At 39.6% G+C, this 24,959-nt stretch overlaps 2 protein-coding genes across 2 annotated transcripts; one reads left to right on the forward strand and one right to left on the reverse strand.

The window, feature by feature from the left end:
* The first annotated feature begins 1,206 nt into the window (after window positions 1-1,206).
* On the forward strand, window positions 1,207-1,836 carry LOC149319287 (uncharacterized). Its single transcript, XM_089508409.1, is given in 1 exon segment — window positions 1,207-1,836. A coding segment is annotated over 1 exon segment (618 nt). The 5' UTR covers window positions 1,207-1,218.
* Window positions 1,837-3,299: 1,463 nt separating this feature from the next.
* Window positions 3,300-24,959, reverse strand: LOC149319288 (acetylserotonin O-methyltransferase-like). Its single transcript, XM_089508024.1, has 8 exons — window positions 24,888-24,959; window positions 21,253-21,427; window positions 18,171-18,300; window positions 16,279-16,347; window positions 10,621-10,739; window positions 9,445-9,585; window positions 7,669-7,791; window positions 3,300-3,572 (listed from the first exon to the last, which is right to left on the reverse strand). The coding sequence occupies exons 1-8, from the start codon at window positions 24,957-24,959 to the stop codon at window positions 3,364-3,366; spliced, it is 1,038 nt and encodes a 345-aa protein (XP_089364150.1). The 3' UTR covers window positions 3,300-3,363.

The raw sequence follows: 24,959 nt of genomic DNA on the forward strand, positions 1-24,959 counted from the left end.
CCCAACTTCCACCAGGCTTTCCACATATTCTTACACAATGGGGACTAAGTGAGTTCCATCACAAAAGCAGTTAAATACCATATTTTCTCCCAAACCTGGGCTGTGTCCCCAGTCACCCTTCCTATCCAACTATCCAAGGGTTATCTCAAATACAATCTATGTTTTGTCACTCTAGAGTTAAAACCATCTGTCATTCAGGGGTCCTTTTGTCCATTCTTTGAAAAGCCCATCAGGTCTTTGTTACACTGCAGTATAGCACCAAGCACCCTTTGAGAAATCAGATATGAATATCAGCCCCACACATGGCCAATTTGCTGCTACAGGCCAGGGCTCTGTCCTACAGATCTGAGCTTCGTTCTTTGTATAGACCTCAGACTCTGTGCCACTCTCTATCTTCCATGGAACCCTCTCTTCAGGAATAGTAATTATCACTCATTTTAATTCCTAGTTTTTTGCTATCCACCCTTTCACACATTTCTTTTTGTTAGCCTTGTATGGTTCCTGAAGTTGTGTTGGTTTTGTGTGATTGCATGCACCTTTGCATTTTTATATAAATAAAAATGTACATTTTGTTAGTTTGTTCAAAATCTTAAATCTTCAAAAGTTCTTCACCGATTGCTTTGAAATTTTGACACAATGTTCCATTCGAATACACACATGTTTTTATATATGTACTATGTTTTTATATACCTACTATTATATAGATGTCACACCTAAGGTGAACCCGTGACAGGTAAACATATGTTTTTTAAAAAAAGTGCCAACTGTTGGACATAACATCAACACACGCTATACATATCCCAAAATGACATAGCCTTAGCTCTTGCATCATCCAGAATAGCTGCGACATTGGTACCAGGTGGAAGAACTGCTCATTCAGCTTTGAAATTGTCATTGAACATGCAATTCATTGAAACTCCCATGTGCAACATTTCTAAAGCATCCGGTATGGGAAAAGTATTGCAGAAATGCAAACTTATAATTTGAGATGAATGCACAATGGCGCACAAAAACTCGTTCGAGGCTCTTGATTGATCATTGCAAGATTTGCGTGGAAACATCAGACCATTTGGGAACCCATTCATATTGCTTTCAGGAGATTTCAGCCAAACATTACCTGTAATTCCTTGATGGACACCAACGGATGAAATAAATGCTTGCTGAAATACTCCACTTTACATGTGATGACACGTAAAAATGTTAAATTTAACTACAAATATGCATGTCCACCTGCAAAATGATCAATCAGCTGAAATATTCTCACATCAATTGCTGAAAATTGGGAATGAAAAGATGTCGGTTGATGTGACCTCAGGACGAATTTCATTGCCTCATAACATCTGCAATTTAGTGATGTCAAAAGAAGAATTGGTTGAAAAAGCATTTCCCAATATTCAAACCAATTATAAGAATCATGATTGGCTGAGTGAATGAGCTATTCTTGAGGCCTAGAATAAAGACGTCCATGAACTTAACAATATTATTCAGTCTAACATTCAAAGCGAGGCAGTCACATACAAGTCCATTGACACTGTTGTGGAAACAGATGAAGCGGTTAATTATCCAACAGAATTTTTGAATTCACTCAATCTGCCAGGGATGCCACCGAACATACTGCAATTGAAAATCGGCATTCCAATTATCATGTTTCGCAATATCAACCAGCCAAAGCTATGCAATGGCACGCGACTTGCAGTAAAAAAATTAATGAGCAACATCACTGAAGCAACAATCTTGACAGGACCTTTTAAAGGTGAAGATGTTCTCATTCCTCGCATTCCTATGATTCCAACGGATATGCCATTTCAATTTAAGGGATTGCAGTTCCCAATTTGATTGGTGTTTGCAATCACCATCAACAAAGGTCAAGGCCAATCTTTACAATTTTGCGGTTTAGATCTAGACACGGATTGCTTCTCACATGGACAGTTATATGTTGCATGTCCTGGAGATGGCAAACCAGACAGTCTCTATATCTACACAGACAATGGAACAACAAAAAATTTTGTATACCCGCAAGCATTGTGAAATTAAATATTTCAGAAACGTGCACTTTCTCTTTTCTTTCTTTTCCATTTAACCAGACTGAGCCACAGCAACGTGTGGCCAGGTACAGCTAGTTTCTAAATAAAACTTATTTATTCATTGAAACCTCTCTGCAGTTAGTTCTGGTTTACATAGATGGAAAGATCCCCTTAAATTATTTACCTCTCATAGACCTCCTTTTGAGCTAACAATTTCCTCAAGACACCAAGGAGACACTGACACTGTGGGTGGGCACTCCAGGTCCCTCCACTGTTTTGGGTAACAAGAGCATACATAGGTGAACGCAGAGAGGATTTAACTTACAGCCCCTCAAAGCCCAAGAAGAAGAAGAAGGGAAAGGGGCTTGAAATTTATTCATGTGCCATATCATTATTGGCTACGGCTTATGAGAACTTGGTATGGATTAGGCTAGGGTAACTAAGTCTGAGGCCATTGCCCCACAAATTAGAATTCTGCCCCTTCCTCATGTTGCATGCTGTATGTAACTTTCTTCAGACTAGAAATTTATAGCATAGTAGTAAATTAAAATTTCAGTTGAGGTTTTTAGAAATACAGTTTAGGCAGCCTAAGAAAAGGGGCAGGCTCTGTTACCAAAATAATGCAAACACAGATGTGAAAGATTTTCCAAATTTCAGTCCCTGAAATGCTAGAAAATGTCACTTTAGGAAGATAGAATTCTTATTGGGGGGCAAATCATTCAAATGCTCCACATTCCTTGCAGTTAAGAAGAGGCATTGCTTGTGTGTGTTATATATGAGTAAACATCAGTGTGGCTCCCAGCTTCAAGCCAGTATCACATGTGGTTCTTAGGGTCAAATAGTTTGTGATTATGTTGCATGCTGAACCAGAGAGTCTCTGGCACAACAAGAACCCATTATACAGGAAGGATAAGCTAATCATGTAGGATACCTTCCCATTTATGAGTCTGAATGCCCTATTTTAACTGGGTACTTTCTGCTTACTATTCAAATCACTACTTTTCATCCCAGTTACAACTGTTTCCATAATGAAAGTATTTTCTTTCTAATTGTTTATTTTTCAGACTTCCACTTGAAAATTCAAGAGATATGAATTTTTGGACTCAAAGTTGTTTTCTACTAAGAAGTAAAAAACAAAACAAAACTCAGACTCTTATCAGTTTCCATAAAATTGTCTTCTAACCTTCAGTTAAAACCATGAGCATAAGAAACTATTAGGGTTTATGACAGAACCACACACACACTTACATATACACTTGTATGTAGGGTAGTGAGTAGATTAATTTTTTATTACTGTAATTTCCTTTAGAGATAAAACAGGAATGAAACAACAGAAAGTTTATTTGCTTCCCAAAATGACACCATAAAGGCTTCCTTTCTTTATTTGTATCTTCTCAAAGCCAGCTGCACTGAGGAGCGCCTTGTGTTCAGATGGGGTCCTTAATTTACCATCTGCAATGATCAGCATTATTAAGGACTGGAAGTGTGCTTCTGTGGGACCAGCTTTGTCATCATTAAGAACCGCTTCAGCTATCAACACTCCACCACCTGTTTCAAAATAAATTTTACTGAATTAGGAAAGAAAATACAGGCGGGATACAGACGGGCAAAAAGGGGTGTGTTCATGATGTCATGAAGGTAGAGCCATCAGACGGGCCTTACCTGAATGCCGCCATGAACACGCCCCCCGCATGCCCCAAGTGGGAAGAAGCGGCATTAAAAAGGTGCTGCTTTTCTCCGCTTCTTTTCCGTTTGATGCGCAGCTGCGCAGCTCCGTCTGTAGGCTGCTGCACCGGTACGCCAGAATTGCTACGCCGCTAATTTAAGTTGCCCATTTGAAAGCTCCGTGTCTGCTGCGTCGCATAATGAGTCGGGGTCCTGGAACATGCACAGTTTGCAGTCAGGCTTTAATTGCAGCGTCAACTGCCATGCAGGTGTGGAAGCTGCAGCACAGCTGCAGCGCATTTTAAGACTCGTAACCCTAACCCTAACCCTAACCCTAACCCTAACCCTAACCCTAGAGCAACATGTACACATGCGCTGCTTGGAAAGTTTGGACTTTAAAGTGAACCCCTACACACATTCCTGTGCCATTTTCACCTAACAATAAAAAACGCTAAAACTGTAAATATTTACATATATACAAGGGAGGTGATGGGGGATGGCAGGGGGACAGCGGTGGCAGCGGAGACAGCTGTAGCTGTGCATTGCAGATTCAGCAAGAGCGCGGGGACCAAAGGAGAGGAGGCATCTATGATGCTGGTGACACTGGCAAAGTGCAAGCGGACAAGGATGCCAACACCAGCTGATCACCAGCTGGCAGGAGACCACCATTGTTCTTGGGCAGAGCGGGGGAAAAAGTTTTAAAGGGGCTTGGGCACTTTAAATGTGCCCATAGGCTTTCTGCCGCCGCTGCTTAGCTCTGCAGCTGCGCATCCGCCAGCCGGCAAAGGAAAAAAAAAGGCCCGTTTTTGGCCGCCCGTGAGGAAGCTGCCTCTCTCTTTGCAGCGTCCTCCGAGGCGGCGGTTTGGAAACTGCGGGTCCGAAACGGACCCAGGTGAGGCGTCTTCACTGCCCCCCATGTGGAAGCCCCATCTCCTGAGCCACGCCCCCGGGGCGGGCGGTCTGAAGGCTCCGTATTCAGCAGAATACACCTCTAAGACGTCTTCCCCTGCCCGTCTGTATCCCACCACAGTTACTCATTTCAACAGCATTTTCAAGAGTCCATCTGAATTCTACCAACCAATTATCAGTTGTAGCTCAAGTGACAGGGAATGTTTTTTGTGCCAGGAATAAGAGAACTGCTTTCTTTCTATAGTTTTTTGTGGGTTTTTCGGGCTATGTGGCCATGTTCTAGAAGAGTTTCTTCCTGACGTTTCGCCAGCATCTGTGGCTGGCATCTTCAGCTTTCTTTCTGCTGGCATACAACAGGATCTTTTTATAACGTAGGCAAGCACTTGTTTCTTTCAAGACAGCAAGATATATGACAACTTCGAGATCCCCCAGGGCGTTGGACTGGATGGCCCTTGTGGTCTCTTCGAATGCTACGATTTTATGATTCTATGATTCTCTGACTTTTCTGATCACAATCCCTTTGGGGGTGAGGAGGGGAGAGAATGGAAACATGCTCCATTGTTTAAAGACTATAAAGATAATTTTAAAGATAATTTGTGCAAAAATGACACATGTGCCTCTGACCAATCATTACATGTGCACCTCACAAACAGTGAACTTCTTCATCTGTAGGCAAACAGAATCTAAACAGGACTGAGAGCTCTTGTACCTACTGCTTCATTAATTCTAGAATGGATTTAGGAATAACACAGGGCTGTAAGATAGAGAGTTATTAAAACTTTATGTAAAATATATGCTGGTCTTATAGGAATTTGGTGTTCTAAATCAAAAAATGACCTCAGATTTACTCCATCATGTACAGTTTTTTCACAACTTGCTTTGACATTTCTACGTTGTAATATATAACTGAATAAAATGATCCTGCAAATAATGATCTTGCAAAGAATTTTTAAAAAGGTTAAAGTCTTCTGAAAGGCTTTAAAAAAAACCTTGATTTGCTAATATGAAATACAAAAATCAGTACAAAAGCACTAAAAGAAACTACACTGGAACATCAGTGTGCACACTTAATCTTCAGCCCCATTGACACTACAAAGTAATCTGGTTTGGAAACCAGGTTATTTCCCTGTCATTCAGACTTGCACCAATTGTACTTGGTGCAGTTTGCAAGGGGTTGGGGACACAACCAAAAAGCCCATTTAAACCAGTGCATTTAGCACCAGTTCCACAGTGGGGTTTTTAATGATCTGCAATGATCCGCATCTCCGATAGTGTGAGTACGCTATCAGATTGAGAACTTCAGATTGGATTTAAATGCCACAGAGAGATTTTCTGTCTTAGAATGTAGTGGGAATGGTGAATTGATTCACAGATGCATATCTCTCAGTGCAAACAATGTACGTGTGACTTCCCCTAAGAGCCTTATCATATGAGACAGATAACTCGCATTTGCATCAGGATAATAGCACCTTTGGTTGGTACTTATCACATGATGTCATCCCTCTTCTGTTATTCTTCCATGGGAGACCATTTTAAAAGGACTTCTCTTTATTAACACAATGGCTCCCAAACTTGCTATTCCAGGGCCCTATTCCCACTGGGCAAAAAAGCGGCTTATTTCACTGCGATTCTGACTCGAATTCTGACTCAAATCTGACCCATCGTTCCCATTAAAAACGGGTGCAAACAGACCCAGGTTTTTTACCCCTGTTTTCGTTCCCAATGGTATTTTCCCTGTGGTAATCTGAAGCGGGTTATTTTGTTCCCTGTTCCCATTGCCCTTCTGGAACCTCTTTTTTAAGAAAAGCAGCTGTCAATCAAGCGCTTAAGTGTGTAACGTCACAGCCAATCAGTCGCTTAGGTGCTTTTCCCCTCCGGGAAAGGAAGAATAGTCCATCTGGGAAAGAGAGAAGGAGCCTCTATTCGCCCTAAACCTCTTTGCCTCCGAGGCTCTTTTGTGTCTTCCCATAGTTCCTCTGGGAAAGAGAGAAGGAGCCTCCATTCCCCCAAATCCTTTTGCCTCCCCCATATCACCCTGGGCTGTCTGGGGGGGGGGGGCAATCAAGCAGGCATGTAATGCAAAGCCCATCTACTGCTCAGGCGCTCAGGCACTCAGGCGGAGGCAAAAAAAAGAAAAAAAGAAAAAGAATAGTTTAAAATGGTGTTCAATGGCTCTCCTCACACATCGGTCTATGAATGTGGAGTGGGGGAGGTTGCAGGGGGTGTAATGTGTTTACTGCGTTTGGAGCTCAATGTAGCATGATCGTCTTACCCTGCTTCCCAATCCACTGGGGGAAAGACTATGTGAATGGGAGAAAATGGCGCCGGCAATGCAGGAAAGAGAACAAGAGGGTGACACCCCCAGGCCAGCCCCTTGATCAATGCTCCTCACATCCCCAAGTTCCTGAATCAGACACCCTTTCGTTCCCATTCGTATGCCTTGAATCAGACTCGGGAGGCACAGGAAAACTCGCTAAAAAGCCGCTGATTTTTAAACCGGTTTATCGACCAATAATTCGGGTTTTTTAGGATAAATCGATTCAGATTCGAATTCCAATGGGAACAATATTGGAGCAATGCAGATCGAATGCATGCTCAAATGGAAACAATGCACCCATGATTCACGTCCTGATCCATGTTATAAGCCAGTGGGAATGGGGCCCAGATGTTTTGGACTTCAGTTTCCAGAATTCCTTACTGTCGACCAAGTGACTGTTGCTTCTAGGAGTTGAACTCCAAAACATCTGGAGGACCAAACTTTGGGAAACACAGTTTTAACAGAAAAAAATCTGTTACTTGACTGCCTTTTCTCAACTTTTGGTTAGGATCACCATATGTCAGAAACAATCTGAAGGAAGATATCAATAACAGTTCTAAGATTAGGGTTTGGATTAGGGGACAGAGGATGCTGTCCCATGTATGTAAATCAAGTAAGTGCCCCAGGAAACACAGTAGAACTGTGTAAATATGCATTAAATTATAAATACAGAGTTATACATTAGACTACACACTTGCTCATGAAAACATGCTAACTGCACATTTGGTCATTCCTTGTCTCTGGTATGCATACCTGGTTTGCAGGCTTTGTGAAGTTTTGTAAGCAACTGCACACACTTTTCATCATCCCAGAAGTACAGGACTCTAGCCAGAAGGTACAAGTCAGCTTCAGGAACTGGATCCTTTAAAAAATTCCCTACAATACAATTTGTAGAGAATGACTAGCTAATTAAATTGATTTTTTTTTAAAAAAAAAATAGTTGGGATGGGCAAAATCCAGCTCTCCAGATGCTGTTAGACTGTAATTCCCATCATGACTCACCACTGAGTGTGCTGGATAGAGCTAATGGGAGCTGAAGTTAAAGAACATTGTGAGGGCTGTATGATTTCCAGTCCCTGATTTAAAATATCCCTATTACCTGCTGGTCCTTTTCAGTCATTCTTGTCTTCAAGGTTACCAAGTGAAATAAGGGACAGACCCCCTGTTCCTTATTTTACCTGGTAACCTTAGTTGTCATACTTGTTAAAACAAGGATTACTAAAAACAATGAAATCAAAGAGACAGGCAACTCATGATGATGCCTGACTGCTGAATTCTTTAGACATTGTGCAGGAAAATGGATATAAAGCAAAACATGGATAAGGACAGCTGAAGCTGCCATTCATGTTTTTCCATCCAAACTTCTTCCACTCTCTTGCTAACCTTCACTAACCAATCCCTTTTTATCCCGGGTGAGAACTAATTCTGGTCATGGAGACATTCATAGAGAAAAACGTCATGACATTTTAGATGAAGAACAAGGGGTTAGCAGACACCTTGATTGCAGAACATGCTTAAAATTAAATAACGCACACTCCTGCTTTGTTCTTCCAGTTGACCCTAAATCTACAAGATTCACATTTGGCCCATAGAATTGGAAGTGCCTATCCATACAATCTTTAAATTGTGAATTTTAAATTATGAATTTTAAATATGGATTGTTATAATATGTGGTTGTCTTGTTTGTTCTTTTACACTCATGTGTGTTTTAACTGAGGTGTTTTTGTTAATCTGTTGTTGTTCCCCCACCTCAGTCCATGGGGAAAGACAGGTAAGAAATTAATAACAACATTAATAACAACAACAACATTATGCGAAGAGTTATTGCTTCGTAGTGGGCAATAGTAATAGAGTTGGATAGTTTGAGTGACTTACAATGAGCTCCCGCTCTCTGTCTACCTATCCTGACCCCTTCTGTGGTGTAAACTGATACTCTTAGGGATGTTTCCACTCCTCTTCTCATCCCAGACATCTTTCAGATCTTCCCTAGAGATCTAGAAAGATTAAAATAGTTCCCTGAGTAACTTTTCTGTCTTAGAAGGGAGATCCTAGAATAATAATAAAAATTGTTTGTTCTCTAAGTCAGCGGTTCCCAACCTGTGCTCCCTTAGGATTCCACATGCATTTCCCAGGTGCTCCAGGTTTAGATATCTCTTTACTTTAGATTCCCTTACAATCTACCCTTCTTTCTCCCTCTCTCACCCCTGTAACACTCCTCCTAAACACCACTGAGCTGTAAGTCATAGGGAAGGGCTCTACGGGGCTCTGCCATAGAAATTGATTCTAAAAAGGACTCCGTGAGTCAGGTTGGGAACCCCTCCTCTAAGCCACTGGTGTCTTTCCTCCTTAGTCATAATCTCTGACCACTGCACTAATTATAATGCAAAAGAAATAAAACTGCATGCAAGAAATGAAGGTGAAACATTGGAGAGTTAAGCACAGACAAAATAGTGTTGTATGAATCAATGATTCATTGGTTTAGTATATGGTAGTTTTCTACTTAGGATCTCAGAACAAGTGATATCTTACCTTCCTGGAAAGTAATGCGGTGTTCCTTTGAGGCCACAAAATGCTTATTTGCTCTTTCCACTACTTGAGGTAGGTCAAAAATAGTCACAGTAGAATTTGGGTACAATGAAGTACACTCTTTGGCTAAGACACCACTACCTCCTAAATAAAAGAAACAAAATACAGGCATGAATTATGTGAAGTAACGTGCATACTGTGCATCTCAACCTTCTTTTAAAATATTGACGTGTTAAAATATGAGGTCAATACCTTATGTTTTCCACTTTTGTTTTCCAGATAGTTATGATAACTATCCAATAATTTCATAGATAGAATATTTAAAAAGCATTTGTCAGGTTTGTATGACTAAGCATTTGATAAGAGATTGGATCACATATTATTAGAGGATAAGTTAGCAAGGCTATGTGAGGGAAGCATCTTATAGTCACCACTTACCACAGTTCCCTCCTCATCCTGATGGGATTTTGTAAGTTCTTTGGCATCATTTTCTTTTGCTTCACCCCAAATTTTACCCTCGACTTGCAGACAGGTCTATGAAAATCTATAAATTTGGCCCCAAAATTTGCCTTCAATTTATATATACAGTATGCCTGTGGTTTCAGGAATCCATTTGGGACAGTGTGAGGATTATCTTGGTAATGTAAGCCACTAATATAAGCATGCATGTGTGCAGGCATGGTGGTAGGCAGTCTGAAGGAGGCCCCCTCCTGGACCTCTCCTCTTCTGTCCTGCTTGAGTACTTATTTGGATTATCAATTTTACTCTTTCTTTCTCTGACCCATTCCATCTCTGCTCAATATGCCTCCTTCCAGAATACATTATCCTCACATGCCAACCTCTTGATGACATCATCGCTGATTAATTAACTTCCCCTTTGCCCATTTCCTAGTAACCATTGGCCATCCAGAAGTAGTGACTGCCTAATCTCCTCAAGAAAATGGACATCAAGTCTAGGATTTCCATGGAGTTAGGAAGAGCTTCTGTTTTTTAGAACAATGAATCAGTTAATCACTCTAACAGAAAGGACACTTGACACATCTAGCCAATCCTTCTTTTACAATCACAAAATCACAGGGTGAATAAAACCAAGAGAATTCATCCAGGCGGACACTGAAATTGTATTAATATATGTTTTCAAACTGCCAGTAAAGAAAGCTGAGGATTTGTGGCACTTACCTCCCAGATCATAAATGGTTGGGAAATGAGAAAGATCAAATGCAGACACCACTTCTCTACCAAACAGACTCCAAGTATTATCCAAGCCACTGAAGTATTGTTCTATCTTTTCCTCTGAGCTAGTAATGCAAAATTACATTGTTCAATAAATGAATGAGATGTTTCCAAAGAGCACTGAACTTCTATCTAGTCCTATAAAGCATGCATAGGTTTCTAGAACCACAACATTTCATTGCAGAGTCCAAATCTGATATGTGAATTTAGTTCTACAACTATTCAGAACAGTAGAATGTTTTGTAAGAAAATATTCTTCACTAAAAAAATCTTTTAATCGTGGTTGTTTAAGGGATTCTAGTTTGAGACATTATAGGAAAAAAGAGACATTCGTGATTGGCCAATTTATCTCGACTAATAAAAATTAATAAACACCAGTTAGAGAAAATGTAGAGCACAGTTTGCATGGAACCCTCAGGGCCCATGAATAACCTTTCTTTCTTTTTTTCTTTTAAATAATCTTTCACAAAAATTGCCTAAAATGTTCATTAGTTTGGGGGGTGGGGGGGATTTGCCACTTTTGTCTTGACCATTTCAGGTGCAAAAAAGAATCTTTTCAACAAGACAGAATCAACTTCCAGATCATCCTCTGTTGAAAAAAGGTCTTATGGACCTAAAATAGCCGACAGATGTGTAAAAATATTGGAAGGGGTATTTGAAACTCAAAAAATAAATACATTTGGGGTAGACAACCTCCAAAGTCTCCTGAGGGCCCACACAGCCCTTTAAGTCCTGACAGTTGTTCACCCTAAAGAGAAAAATTTGCAGAGAAACATCATAATACATTTTGTAAGAATCAAGACAAAGGAATTAGCCCCAAAGAAAAGCTATGAAAAAAGACTTGTAGTTGTTAAAAAAGAACTGATGATATTTAAGGACATCCCATCTCAAATTCTGAGGGAAAGAGCGGACTATAGATTTTTGACAGCATCTCTAAAAAGACACAAAATTGCATATACATGGGGAATTCCATAGGGAATATCCTTTATCTTCAAGAAGAAAAGGATAAGAATCAACTGAGTGAGTAAAGCAAAAGAATTTTGGAAAATACACAGAAAAAATTTGGAGTCAACAGAAGAAGAAACAAATATGACATGTTGAATCAACATAACAAAATCTTTTCTTGGCAGAAGAGGAGCTTGATCAAGAGAAAAAAAATTGAGCTACCATGAAGACAGTGAAGAAGAAGGAGTCGAAGCAAACAAACTTTAAATACTAAATTAAGAGGTTTATGTCTAACAAAAGATAAGAGTCAACAAGGCACATACCTAAGATGAATTTTAAAATCCTTTCATGGAATGTTAAGGGCCTTAACACTCCACAAAAGTGAAATGAAGTATTTCATTATTTGAAGAAATAAAGGGGCATCTTTTGATAGGGTAAACAGGACTATAAAATGTTGAGATTTTAAAGAAGATAGGTATTGGGGGGAATTTTCAAAATTAGATTAGAGCAATTTATGTAGAACAGGAAACATATTTAATAGTAAATGTTGAAAAAACTCTGGCTTTAAAAATACAATGAGGCAGCAGACAGGGTTGCCCACTATCCCCATTACTATTTATTATACCAGTAGCCGTGGTGGTGCAAGTGGTTAAATGCCTATACTGCAGCCACTCACTGAAAACAATAAGGTTGGAAATTCAATACTAGCCAGGGCTCAAGCTTGACTCAGGCATGCATCTTTCCAAGGTCACTGAAATGAGTACCCAGCTTGTTGGGGGCAATTAGCTTACAGTTGTAAACCGCTTAGAGAATGCTTAGTTCAATATAAAGTGGTATATAAATGAAGCTGCTATGGTTATTATCATGGTGTTGGAAACACTGATTAAAAAAGTAAATATAAATAAAAATATTCAGGATGTTAAAAATAAAGGCACAGAAATTAAAATATAAGCATTTGCAGGTGACTTAAAAATATTTCTAGAAAATCCACTAACAAGCATAGATACATTAAAAGAAGAATTAAGAGACTTTGAAGAAATATCTGGATTAAAAATAAATGAAGGGAAAACAAATATATTAACCAAAAACATGACAAAAATTAAGGAAACAGAAATAATTTAAAAATCTGGTTATCTTATAAGTAAAAAAGTAAGATGTTTGGGACTAGACATAACAACAAATAACACAGAACTGTACAAAAATAACAATAAAAATCTACAGAGCCAAATTAGGAAACATTTAGAAAATTGGAAAAAAAATTAAATTATCTTTATTAGGCAGAATAGATTGCATTAAAATGAATATTCTACCAAAATTACTCTTTTTATACCAAACAATCCCAAATATTGAAAAAGTAAAACCAAATCAAACATGGCAAAGAGAACTATCCAGATGCTTATGGCTTGATAAGAAAACAAGAGTTAGATTAAAAATAATACAAGATGTGAAAGAAAGCGGTGGTCTATCAGTGCCTGACTTAAAAATATATTATCCCACTAATTGTTTAACGTGGATCACCTGACAAAACTATTGAAATATACAAAATTCAAAACTTAAAAGAAAACTATTACAAAATGTTATACCATTGGTACTTGTCACCAGACAAATTAGTTAAAATATATGGTTTAAATAATAAGTGATGGAAATGTGCTAATAAAAAAGGGACTTCCTTCCATGTATGGAAGAAAAAAAGTGAAAAAATACTGTTTTGAAATTCATAAAACAATATGGAACATATTCAACATTGCTTTAGTATTTAAATATTTTAGACTCTGAAACTGAAAATCGATATAGCAGAGTGTTATTTTATTTAATTGTTGCAGCTAGGATGACACTGGCACATCATTAGATTGAAGAAGCCGTTCCAGAAACCAAAGAGTGGATTTCAAAAATTTATGATCTGGCAGAGATAGACAAACTTACCAGTTTGAAGAAGGAAATTTAGAAAAATTTGAAAAAGACTGGAACTGTGATAACATTTTTACACCAGAAAGGACAATTAACAATAGAAAGTTTCACAGAATGATGAACTTAGAAAACAGAATAATTGTATATTGAAATAATGTTGAAGAACGTTAAAGAAACTTGGAGAAAAAAGTTACTTAGAAATCTAGTAAACGATAGGTAGCAAACATATTAAAATGTAAATATAAGAATTACAAATGAAATAATAAAAACTAATCAAATTTGTAGAATAGGAAGGATATGTCGTATAAATGTAGAGAAGGATGATTGTTGTAGTGAGACTGATCAATATATATGTAGGTAGAGAAGGTAGAGAGGGTAAATATAACCTTCAGATACAACACCCAGTGGAAAAGGGAATGGAGATAGAAATTAGTAATGTGAAAGAAGGTAAGAGTAAGTGGGGAAGAAAGTAGTAAGGTAGAAGAGCTGGACAAAGAGAGGCAAAAAGAGGGTGAGAAAGAAAGGGGGTTAGTAGATAGATAGGTAGAAATGAACAGAAAGAAGAATCAGAAGGACTTAGAAAGGTTAGGAAAGTGAGAAGGGTTAAAGAAGGAAAGGAAAGGAAACTAAGGGGCTGTACATATGGGCAGCTCAATGCCGACCCTTTGTGACCTGGAAGGAGGCCATGCCAACCGCATGCCCCCTCCCAAAAGGGGGCTTCTTTTTGTGTCCCGGAAGGGGCATCATAAATGCCATAGCATAGCGTCATGACACCCCTTACACACAGCACCGTTTGATTTTAGAATTAATATTGAGTTGAAGGAATAGATCAGGAGTAGAATGGAAATTGTAAGTGTAGAGTGGTTTATTTGTTTAATGTTTTATAAATCAAATGGTTATGTGTTTAATAAAAAAACAATCAACATTTGCTGAAATTCTCTCATCTACACAGCCATTAAATGAACATGATCCCTGTCCTGATTTTATCTGGCAACGTTAAAATCGTTACATTATTTCAAGACTGCTTTATATTTATATTTATATTTATTAGTTGAGTGGAACCTAGTATCAATGTGAAGAAACTGTTGGAAGATTTTTGCATTCTGTTTGCCCTTGTTTAGATAGATAAGGATTTCCTGCATGCAAATTTTCCTCTCTCCCTCTCATTCAAATTAACCATGTGACTTAGATCACTCCTCCTTTGGGACTAACAGATATTCTCTCAAAGATTTTCAACTGAATTGTTGTGTTTCCATCTTCCTCCTCTCTCAACTTTCTTTGGAAAGATGGTGAGATAAAGATTTCTTTTTACCTGAAGTATTCACTAGCTAGATTAGGATATAGCTTGTATGTAAATATAGATGAAAGCCATAAGTAAACTTTTGTTTTAAACTACAAGCTGCTATAATTGTGTTATTTCTGAGTCAGTCTCCGTTCTTAGGAAAGCAAAGACTCAGTACAGACCGTCAGAAAACGGCGGCCTGCAGGTGCCTATTTTACCTCCGGAGGGAAGCAGCAGCTGCCAAACCACACGGCTTTCCTCTGGAGTAAAAAGAACCCGGAAAAAACGAGTTCTTTTTGCACTGCCAGGCGGACGTCAGGAGTACTCCATTGGTGCACTCACGACATAAGCAACGTGCAGTGATGTGTGGATGCCATGCATTACTTACATCAAAATGTCAGCGCCCATTTGGCCAGGATGCCGCCATTATTGCGCTGTCATGCCATGCTAAGGTTAGGGACCATTCGGTTGGTGCGCGGTCCCTAACCCTAAAATCGGTGCCAGCACGGCGCATTTGGCTTGTCTGTTCCGGGCCATAGTTAAACAAGAGCACATTGCTGCTACTCTGCTAATTTAAAGCTAGACTCTAACAGGCTTGGCTTCGACATTTTTGATATTTAAATATTTTTGTTTCCTTACGAAAGGCTGAGGTTTTAGAAAAATTAAATTACCTTACAGAAACAACTGTAATAAACTATTACTATCGGTTGGAATCCTGCTAGGAGCAACCACTGTAGTTATGGAACTACTCAGTGAATCCCAGCCAAACCCTCAAAAACCTCACTGCGATTGACAGAAGTCCATCCGCCCGTTGCTCTGGATAGGAAGCAATACAGGAATAAGGAATGCCAAACAGTTATGAATGCTCCCCAACAGGATTCTAGTAAGTATTATTAGAGCAAAGGGTGGGAATGATTCAATGTTTATCATAGGTGCAAACTGTCTACTCTAGCTTAGGTTCACACGCTTGACATTCAAGCATACTTTTCTTTGTGGCCAATACTGGCATTTTATGACAAATCCTCTCTGGTTTTATAAAATCTTATAAAAATGGCCTTAATACTATTAAAGAAAAACTACAAAGTGTAAAATAGAAAAGCCAAAGGAAATACTGTATATGGAAAGGCAAAACATATATTTTATACAATAGCAAATTGTTTCGTTGTGTGCCTTCAAGTTGTTTCTGATGTATGGCGACTCTTAGGTGAACATATCACATGATTTTCTTGGCAAGTGTCTTCTTCAGACAGGGTTTGCCATTGTCAGCCTCAAAGGCTGAGAGAGTGTGACTTGCCCAAGGTCACCCAACAGGATTCTAAGCCTGCTCTCGAGAGTCATAGTCCATTATTCAAACCAATCATCCATGTTCTCCCAATTGCACATACAATTCTCAATTAAGCTAGATAAGACCCATCCATATTTTACCCACTCTTTCCAAACTAGGATGAGGGAAAAAATATTACTTTTACCTGTACATAGCCTGAAAAAAATCTTTTGTTGAAGGACCATCTATTGATTCCAGCTGGTTTTTTCCTTCCCTAAAACAGAATATTTGTTTTCTTTTAATGAAAATTAAGAAAATCAAGTACCAGATTCAACTCAAGCCATGAAGGGGAAAAAAGTAGTACCTGATTCAAGGCCATACTATATAATAGCAAAAAAAGAACAATGCGTTTTTTTTTTTTTCATTTCACCAAACAGAAAAAGTAACCATGCTCTAAAACCAATTTTACACTAACAGAATGAAAATCCCCACTAGCAAGTTGTAATAGTACACAAGCAAGTAGCTGTGGAATCTGTTATGGAATAACCAGTTGTGGAAATCAAGAAGAGAGGAATATTTATTTATTTATTTATTTATTTATTTATTTAACTTATATCTCACCTTTCTCCAGGAGTGGAACTCAAGATAAAATTGGTTAAAAACTTATCAATACAATTTTTAAAATAATTAAAATTATTTCATTTAAACAGTATAAAACCACATTGAAAAAAATACATAAGTTAAAAACATAAATAACCACAGTTCACACTTCAATAAGAAGCCTCCCTGAGAGTGAATACAGTACACCCTTGGCTTACGTGGAGATCTGTTCCGGACACACACACACACACACACACACACCGTGTAAGCCAAATACCGCGCATGCTCAAGCCCCAATCAAGTGAATGGGTCTCGTGCATGCGGCGGCATGGCAGCACATGTGCGCCATGGTCGCACACCCTATTCATCTGAATGGGATGCACCACCCCATGTGTTCCTGCATGGCTTTGCACATATGCTCAAAGCTGCGTATAACATGGCCGCAATGTACATATTAAAAGGCCACTTGGACAGAAATGGTTGGACTGGTTGTGGTTCCTTCCAACTCTATGATTCTATGATTCTATGCAGGCGAAAAGAAAACAGGGAAGGAGCCAGCCTAGCTTCTCACAGAAGGGAGTTTCAGAGGGTGGGAGCATCCACCGAGAAGGTTCTCTTTCATGTCTTCACCAAGTAATCCTGTGATGGGGGCAGAACTGAGAGAAAGCTTTCCCCTAATGATCTTAACACTCTGGGAGGTATGTATGGAAAAACATATTTGTTACAATTACAATTAAAGTAAGGATTTTTCTCTTCTCTTTAGAAAAGAGTGAATGCCCACAATAAGAAATCACCCCTGTCTAAATTACTTCTGGAATATGAAGTGGAGCAGTCTAAGGGCATTACCCTGTAAACCCTGTTCTCACAGCAATTATGTCAATTTTTTAAAAATGGGAACAGACTGGTTCCAGAGCAGCCACTATCACAGGCCTTCATTATTGCACTACTGTGGCTGTTGCTGCCATTGCTCTCTCTTTCTGACTCCCCTTTACCCCGCCTCTTGCCTCCCTGCCCTATTCCCTATCCAGCATGCCTTTTGTCTTTTAATTTTAATTTTAATTTATTTTTATGTTAACTTTTTTATTGTAGCCTTTTCAAGAAATTCTGGAACTCTACTACTGCGAGTTAAAGTTTTGTTTGTTTGTTTTTTAAAAAGAAAAGAAATAGAAAAATATAAATAAAAGTAATCAGGCTATATGGGAATAGCAAGGGGAAGGGGGTACAGGGGATGAGACACTGACCCCGCATGACTGCCAGTAACACAACTGCCCCAGAAGCAACATTTGGCACCAGGGGACTAGAGTGATTTGGAGGTCATTGATGGGTTACCCTCTCAGTGAAAAGGGGTGCCCTGGTCGCACTTGTGGGACATAGCAGTTATGACTCAGAGGTGTCATTGTCTGATAGGTATCTCAGTTTAAAAGACATATGTTGTAATCTCCCAAATCCTATGGCATAGGTTTGTATAGTACAGTACTTCACAATCATCCTACTCACCTCACAGCATCTGTCAAATACTGAAAGCTTGGATAGACTATTTCAGAAAATAACTTCAAGTAATTGTATTGAGACTTTGGGCTTGATTTAGCAAGGAAGAGATTGGCAAGTTTTGTGTTTCCAAAATAATCTTAAAATAAAGAGAAAAAAGACTGCACTTTAAAATCCTGAAAGATATAAGGTAGTATATTGTTGAGTAAATGGCATCTATCATGACTAGCAGTCACTGATAACAAGAGATCAAAAAAGTAATTTTGCATTTATGTTGAATTTATACTTTAAAAAACTAAAGAAAAAAAACCTTCATTAAAACTCTTTTTAAAAACAATATATAGTTCTTTACTTCTGGACAAAAAATATTGTGTGCTAAAATTGTCAATTGCTCCCAATTTAGAAAGCTGTTCCTTTTTGCGCCAGCAAAAAGGAGGCTTTTCCACCACCACTGCAGCTTTTTGCTGGCCCTGAAGCATGCAGCTTCTAAACACCATGCCTCCAGAGAGCCGAAAAGCTGCCACTGTATAACTGGCTGAGCAGCTTCCTGGCAGCTTGGGAGCAGACATTGTCTACACAACACACCCCCAAGCTGCCAGGAAACCTCTGCAAAGAGGCCGTCTGTTTTGCCCCTTAGTCTATCCACCCATAATGTGGTCTTCTTCTTTTCCTACTGCCTTCTCCCTTCCCAAGCATTATTGTCTTTTCTACTGAGTCGTGCTTTTTTATGATATGTCCAAAATTCACTAGTCTCAGTTTTGTTATCTTGGCACCTAGGAAATGTTCGGGCTTTATTTCTCTAGGACTTATTTGTCATTTTATCACTCCACACTATCCACACAACTCTTCACCAGCACCACATTTGAAATGAGGTGATTTTCTTCTTATCAGCTTTCTTCACTGTCCAGTTTTCACAACCATACATAGAAACGGGAAACGTAATGACATGGACAATTCTAACTTTAGTATTCAATGATATATTATTCCACTTCAGGATCTTGTCTAGTTCCTTCATAGCTGCTCCTCTGAGGCCTAGTCTTCTTCTGATTTGTTGACTGCAGTCTCCATTCTAAATAATAATTGGACCAAGGTATGGAAAATCTAGAACTATTTCAAGGTCTTCATCATCTACTTTATGTAAATCATCTGTGGTCATTATTTTTGTTTTCTTGATGTCCAACTGTAAATGTGCCTTTGCCCTGTCTTCTGGCATCATTCTAAGTCCTTGCTGTTCTCTACTTGTGCTATGGTGTCCTCCACAAATCTTAAATTGTTAATGTTCCTTATGAAGTGATCTCTGATTATATGAATCCTGTTACTGAACTCCTCTTTCTCCTTTTCCACTTTGGCTTTCTCTTGCATATTATCTCTCTCTGTGTGTCTCTCTGTCTCTCTCTCTCTCTCTCACTTATTTTTTTTGTCTTGCCTCTTTCAAAATCTTCACCCATATTGTCAACAAATGTGTTGTTCATCTTGGAGGTCCCGTTTCCTGCATCCACATTCTCTCTTTCCCCTTTTGTCCTATGTCTCTCTATATAGATCTCTTTCTCTACATGTCCCATGTTTTTCTCTGTTTCATGGCTAGTCACTCTGTCCAGACTCCTCTCATTTCTTCTTATTTGTTTATCAAACACACTTATGCACTGGTCCCAATATAGTGGGATCCTTGGGGAATCCCACTGTTGCCATTTCTCCATGCCAAGAACTAGTCATTTTTAAAAAAGTTTTCTTAGGCACGTTACAGACCACCGAGAAGTGGCGGTCTGCCGCCGCCGCCGGTTGCAGCGTCCGGGAATCGCAGCAGCCAAGCGGCACGGTTCCCGGACGCTGCCAAGAAGGAGCATGAAAATCGCGCTCCTTCTTGCAGCCCGGAAGAAACGCCGCGAGGCACTAGTCACGCACTCGCAGCGTCACTTCTGCCGCACGCTGTGCGGACGCAGAGCGTCCGTTACGTCAAAATGGCGGCAGCCGTGTGGAACAGCCGCCGCCATTTGTTACGGACTCTGTCCGTAACAGGGTAAGGGGCGTCTAGAAGAGACGCCCCTTTTTCAAACTGAGACGTCCTAAGGACGTCCGAAATGGCAGTCTGTAACCCGCCTTAGAAATCTTTATTGAAAGGGGGAGAATATGGTATGTGTCTCCCATAAACCAAAAAAACCCCTGACAACTAAATTGTCCACCTCCTTGCTTTTTGGATGCACTTTTACTCAGATATGCCCCACTCATTTTAATAGCAATTACTGTCTAGCCGGTGTCTTCAGCATTTTATTATCACTTCCCCTCCTTTTGTTCTTAATGAAATATGAATTCTTACCATTATATCTCTGTAGCTATTAAAACATCTGGTTCCATGCATAAATTACATTAAATTTGGGACAAGTGAGCATCTTGGAAATTGGATGTTGCTTGAAATAGATTTGGTTTCTATTCTTTTAAAATAGATTAGCTTATGAAAACCAGCATGATGAATTGGCTTATAAAGGCATTGGTGGAAATCAAAATTGAGGAAAGGATAGGGGATCAGATGAGCTCTGCCTCCAGAATATACATTGAAGTTTGACTCTAAGGTGTATGTGAAATCCAAAGGTACAAAACAGCAGGGCAAAACTAGAGAGATCAAAGGAGCGATTAAGTAAATTGCTCAGATAATTGATAATCTGGATATACTTTTATACCCATGATGGCTAAATATTTTCAGTGACTGCGGTGGCTTAGTAGTTAAGACACCAGTTTTGATGCTTGGAAGATTGGCAGTTTGATGCCTAAGTGCTGCACGATGGAGCAGACTCCTGTCACTAGTCCTAGCTTCTGCCAACCTAGCAGTTTGAAAGCATGCATATACAAGTAGATAAATAGGTACCACTTCGGTGGGAAGGTAACAGCATTCGGTACAGTCATGCTAGCCATATGTCCACCAAAGCAGTCCTCAGACAACACTGTCTCTTTAATTTAGAAACAGAGATGAGCACCACCCCTACAGTCGGTTATGACTAGACATTCATGTCAAGGGACTACCTTTACCTTTACCTTTACCTGCTACTTAAGACAGAATTTTTAATACTCAGGTAATTTCCACCTTCTAATCTGTTACCTTTGTCACCTTTTCTCTCCATTCTTAAGAGTTTCAAACCCACGCAGCTCTCCAGCAGTCTCTCCATTCCAATAGGGCTGGTATTTAGGCGTTCAGCAATCATTGTGGATGTTTGGGATTCTCCTGATTCTAACAGAAGATCAAACACTCCCAACTCAGAGGCAGTAAACAGAACCTCAGGAGAAGTGGAAAGAACATGGAAAAAGAATAGAGTTCAAAAATAATTTACAGTTATGAAGTTTATTATGTATTTATTCATTACATTTCTGTTGAAATCCTCTTCAGTACTTTGGTTATCTTAAAAATTAAATGTAAAGAAAATTTAATCTGTAAAATACCAAAGCTTTAAAAGGGCTTGGTGGGTAGGGTTCCCAGTTTTAGTAAATCACCTCCAGGCAGGAGACACAGGTCCAAAGTCCAAACACACTGCAGAAATGATCTAGTCTGAGATCGTTTTAAAAATCTTACAAAACTACAAATTCCAGAATTCCCTAGCACTGAGCCAAGGCAGATTAAGCTGTATCAAACTGGATTATTTCTGCAGTGTGTTTTGGCACAAGGTTTTAAACTGTCCAGTTTTGATAGGCTCAGTTCCAGGTAAGAGGAAAGGGAAGCATATAGATCTCAGCTCATCTACCAGAGCTGCAGCTTGCTACAGTTTACAAAGGATTAATTTATTTGCTGCTACAACTTGAAAAGACTCTGTTGAGAAGAGTTATGCAGTAGGCTTGGGTGGAGGTGGACCCTTGCTAAAATCTGTGGGCTGTAACAATGTCTGTCCTAGTTCTATAAGATTTCACCCAATAAATGGAGAATTGTGTATTTGTTTCGTCAGGTTTCCATGGACAAAACTCTGTAGAAAGACATGTTCCAAACAGCCAGAAGCATTTGTTGTATCCATTCATAACAAGAAACTAATTTTGAATTGCCCTTGGTATCCATGGGAGATCCATTCCAGACCCATCTGTGGATACCAAAACCCACAGATGCTCAGGTTCAATGGCAGTGTGTGCACATAGCCATGCTGCCATTAGGGACAGCCCCCATTGTCCTCAGTGGCGGTGGGTGCATGTAGGGACAAGAGGACTCGCACCTAATGGTGGTGTGGCCACGCGCACATTGGGGACAATGGGGCTTGTCCCTAATGTCGGTACGGCCACGTGCATGCATCGCCACTGAGTACAATGCGGTCTTGCCATCCACGGATGGTTGAATCCATAGATGGCAAGTCCATGGATACCGTGGGCCAACTATATTAAGACAGCCATGCTCAAATTGTTGCAAAGACAAGGCAACATTATAAGCACCTTTATAATATCTTTACTGTGAAGTCAGTTAAAAGAAACAGTCTAACAAAACAATCGGGTCAGGAGCACAGTACTTCCTGACAGGTACTTCAGATTTGACTTACTATTCACTATATTTTCTCCAGGTTGTGAGGACATTTCAGAAAAGAGGTCCCTAATCTTTTGGAGCTCATGGTGTCAGACAGTTATTGTTGTTTCATTAAAGTGAGTACACCCATAAAATGTCTACCATTCATGTATTTGTTTCTTCAAGTTCCCATGGAAAAACAAAACAAAACAGAGAAAACAAAAAAGGCAGGGAATAAAGACTGAGGGCGTGTACACATTGCCTCTAAGGGGCATCCTGCAGCCATGGCCGGCTCTAGGTATTTTGCCACCCTAGGCGAGAAATATAATAAAATAATGATAAAATTTTATTTATGTTTCCCCGCCTCTCCCAATGGATCGAATCGGGGTTACAGGCTACTAAAAACAAGTACATACAATAGTCTTATAAAATACGAAGAAGATATTACAACAATAACATCAATCCATCAAACATCCAGGGCAAGGCAAAATATCGCTGTCAAACAGGCATATTTTGGCACCTCCTGTCATCCCTCATAATTATTTTTACCCCTTGATTTCTGCTGTTTCATTTGTTAAAGCTAAACATGACATAAAACTTAGGTTCCAATCTCTCGTTATAGTATTGTGAATTAATCAATTAGACTTTTACAGGTTGAAGACCCTTTTATTGCTGTGACATTAAAACAACTGGTAGCTTGCTTTTACATCACTTGCTGTAATGAGTTTTCACTTTAATATTGTTTAATTTCACAAAAAAGTATACAAATAAAGTTGCCATGCTGCCCTAAATTTTCCCGCCCTAGGCAGCTGCCTAGTTCATCTATATGGATAAGCCAGCCCTGCCTGCAGCCCCCCCCCCCCCTTTAGCAGCTGATCAGGGCTGCGGGCAGGGCAGGCTCCATGCTCCTTTGGCGCTGTGTCATGTAGATGCAGTGACAGAGGAACGCTGTGATGCCACCCGTCATATGGTGTGGCACAAGGTTGGCATGCCAGCCTGGAGGCAGAGTTGGGGCATGTTACATGTAGATGCCATGCCCCGACTCTGCCCCCAGGCTGGCCTTAATGGCAGTCTGTACAGCCCCTCAGAGAGGAAAGGGTCACAAGCCATTTCAGTGCTTCTTTCACACTAAAGCCTACCAGTTTTCATGCTCCTTAGCCTCTGTTGCCCCATAGTCCTGCTACAACCTATCTGCTGCTTTGCTTCAGTCCTGTTGCCTCTATTCAAACAAGAATTGGATTCCAGTTTAGAAATACCAGATTAGATGTGAGTCTCTATGGAAATTATTATTCCCTTAAATCCCGCTAGGACTGATGTGGGCTCCAAGAGAAGAAAACAGGTATTACATGTCTGGCTATAAGGAGCCTGTATTCACCTGAGCAGCCCTTCTACAAGCCAGACTTCTCCCATGGCTTTTTAAAAAAAGTTACAGGAGAAGTCCAGCTTGCAGATGGGCTGCCCAGGTGGATATGGGCTGTCTACACCTGGACATGAGTAAATGTGATAATAACCATTTCCGTCTTTTAGATCCCGTGTCTCTCCCAGCAGGATTCTCCTATGGTGAATAGCTGCAGCACATCCTCATTTTCTTAATGAAGGAGTGCACAGCCTTTTGGGTTATCTGGGTTGCTTATAATGCTGGATTGGAAGTTTGTGCTTCACCTGCACAAAGGCACATCCCAGCCACCCTCTTTTCTTGCAGGAGGAGAAGAGTCTTCTTCAGCTATCCTGATGCAGATTGCTCTTTCCACAGGGCCAGCTGTCGGAAAAAAGCAATCTGTATAAAAGCAGCAATGGTAGCAGATTAGGGTATCCTTTGGGCCTACATGGGGGAAGTGACACATATGGCCCTGCAAAGCATGTTATACATCCCTGGATTAAGGTATAAACACCTTGGCAACCCCTCTGATCCCAATTCATTATTCCAAACATAGAACTATAAGGTAGGCACATTCTGGGGAAAAAAAACAATGTTGTATGGATATTCTGCTGGTTTTAGCTACCCAGATATATACTAATAACACAGACGTATTTGACACCACATAACCATTACCAAAGTAAAGTACTGAAATTTGTTGAAGGTTTAATATCTTCATAGATACTATCCATTAATTCCACCCTGCCCCACCCCCATTGATGTGATATATCCATGCTGGTGCTGTTTATATCTAAACATGCCAATATAGCCAGGAAATACATACATTTTCTGAAGCTTTGAAAGCTTTTGTAAGTTATATTTGAATTTGTTTTTAGAATCTTACTTTTGAGATAAAAAATCCATGATGATATTGAAGTAAGATTTTAAGCATTTCACTCTCTTCTGTAGAATCCAT

This window comes from Sceloporus occidentalis, unplaced genomic scaffold (assembly GCF_023333645.1).
Source record: "Sceloporus occidentalis isolate IW3139 unplaced genomic scaffold, rSceOcc1.0.p SCAF_2, whole genome shotgun sequence".
Classification (NCBI taxonomy): Eukaryota; Metazoa; Chordata; class Lepidosauria; order Squamata; family Phrynosomatidae; genus Sceloporus; species Sceloporus occidentalis.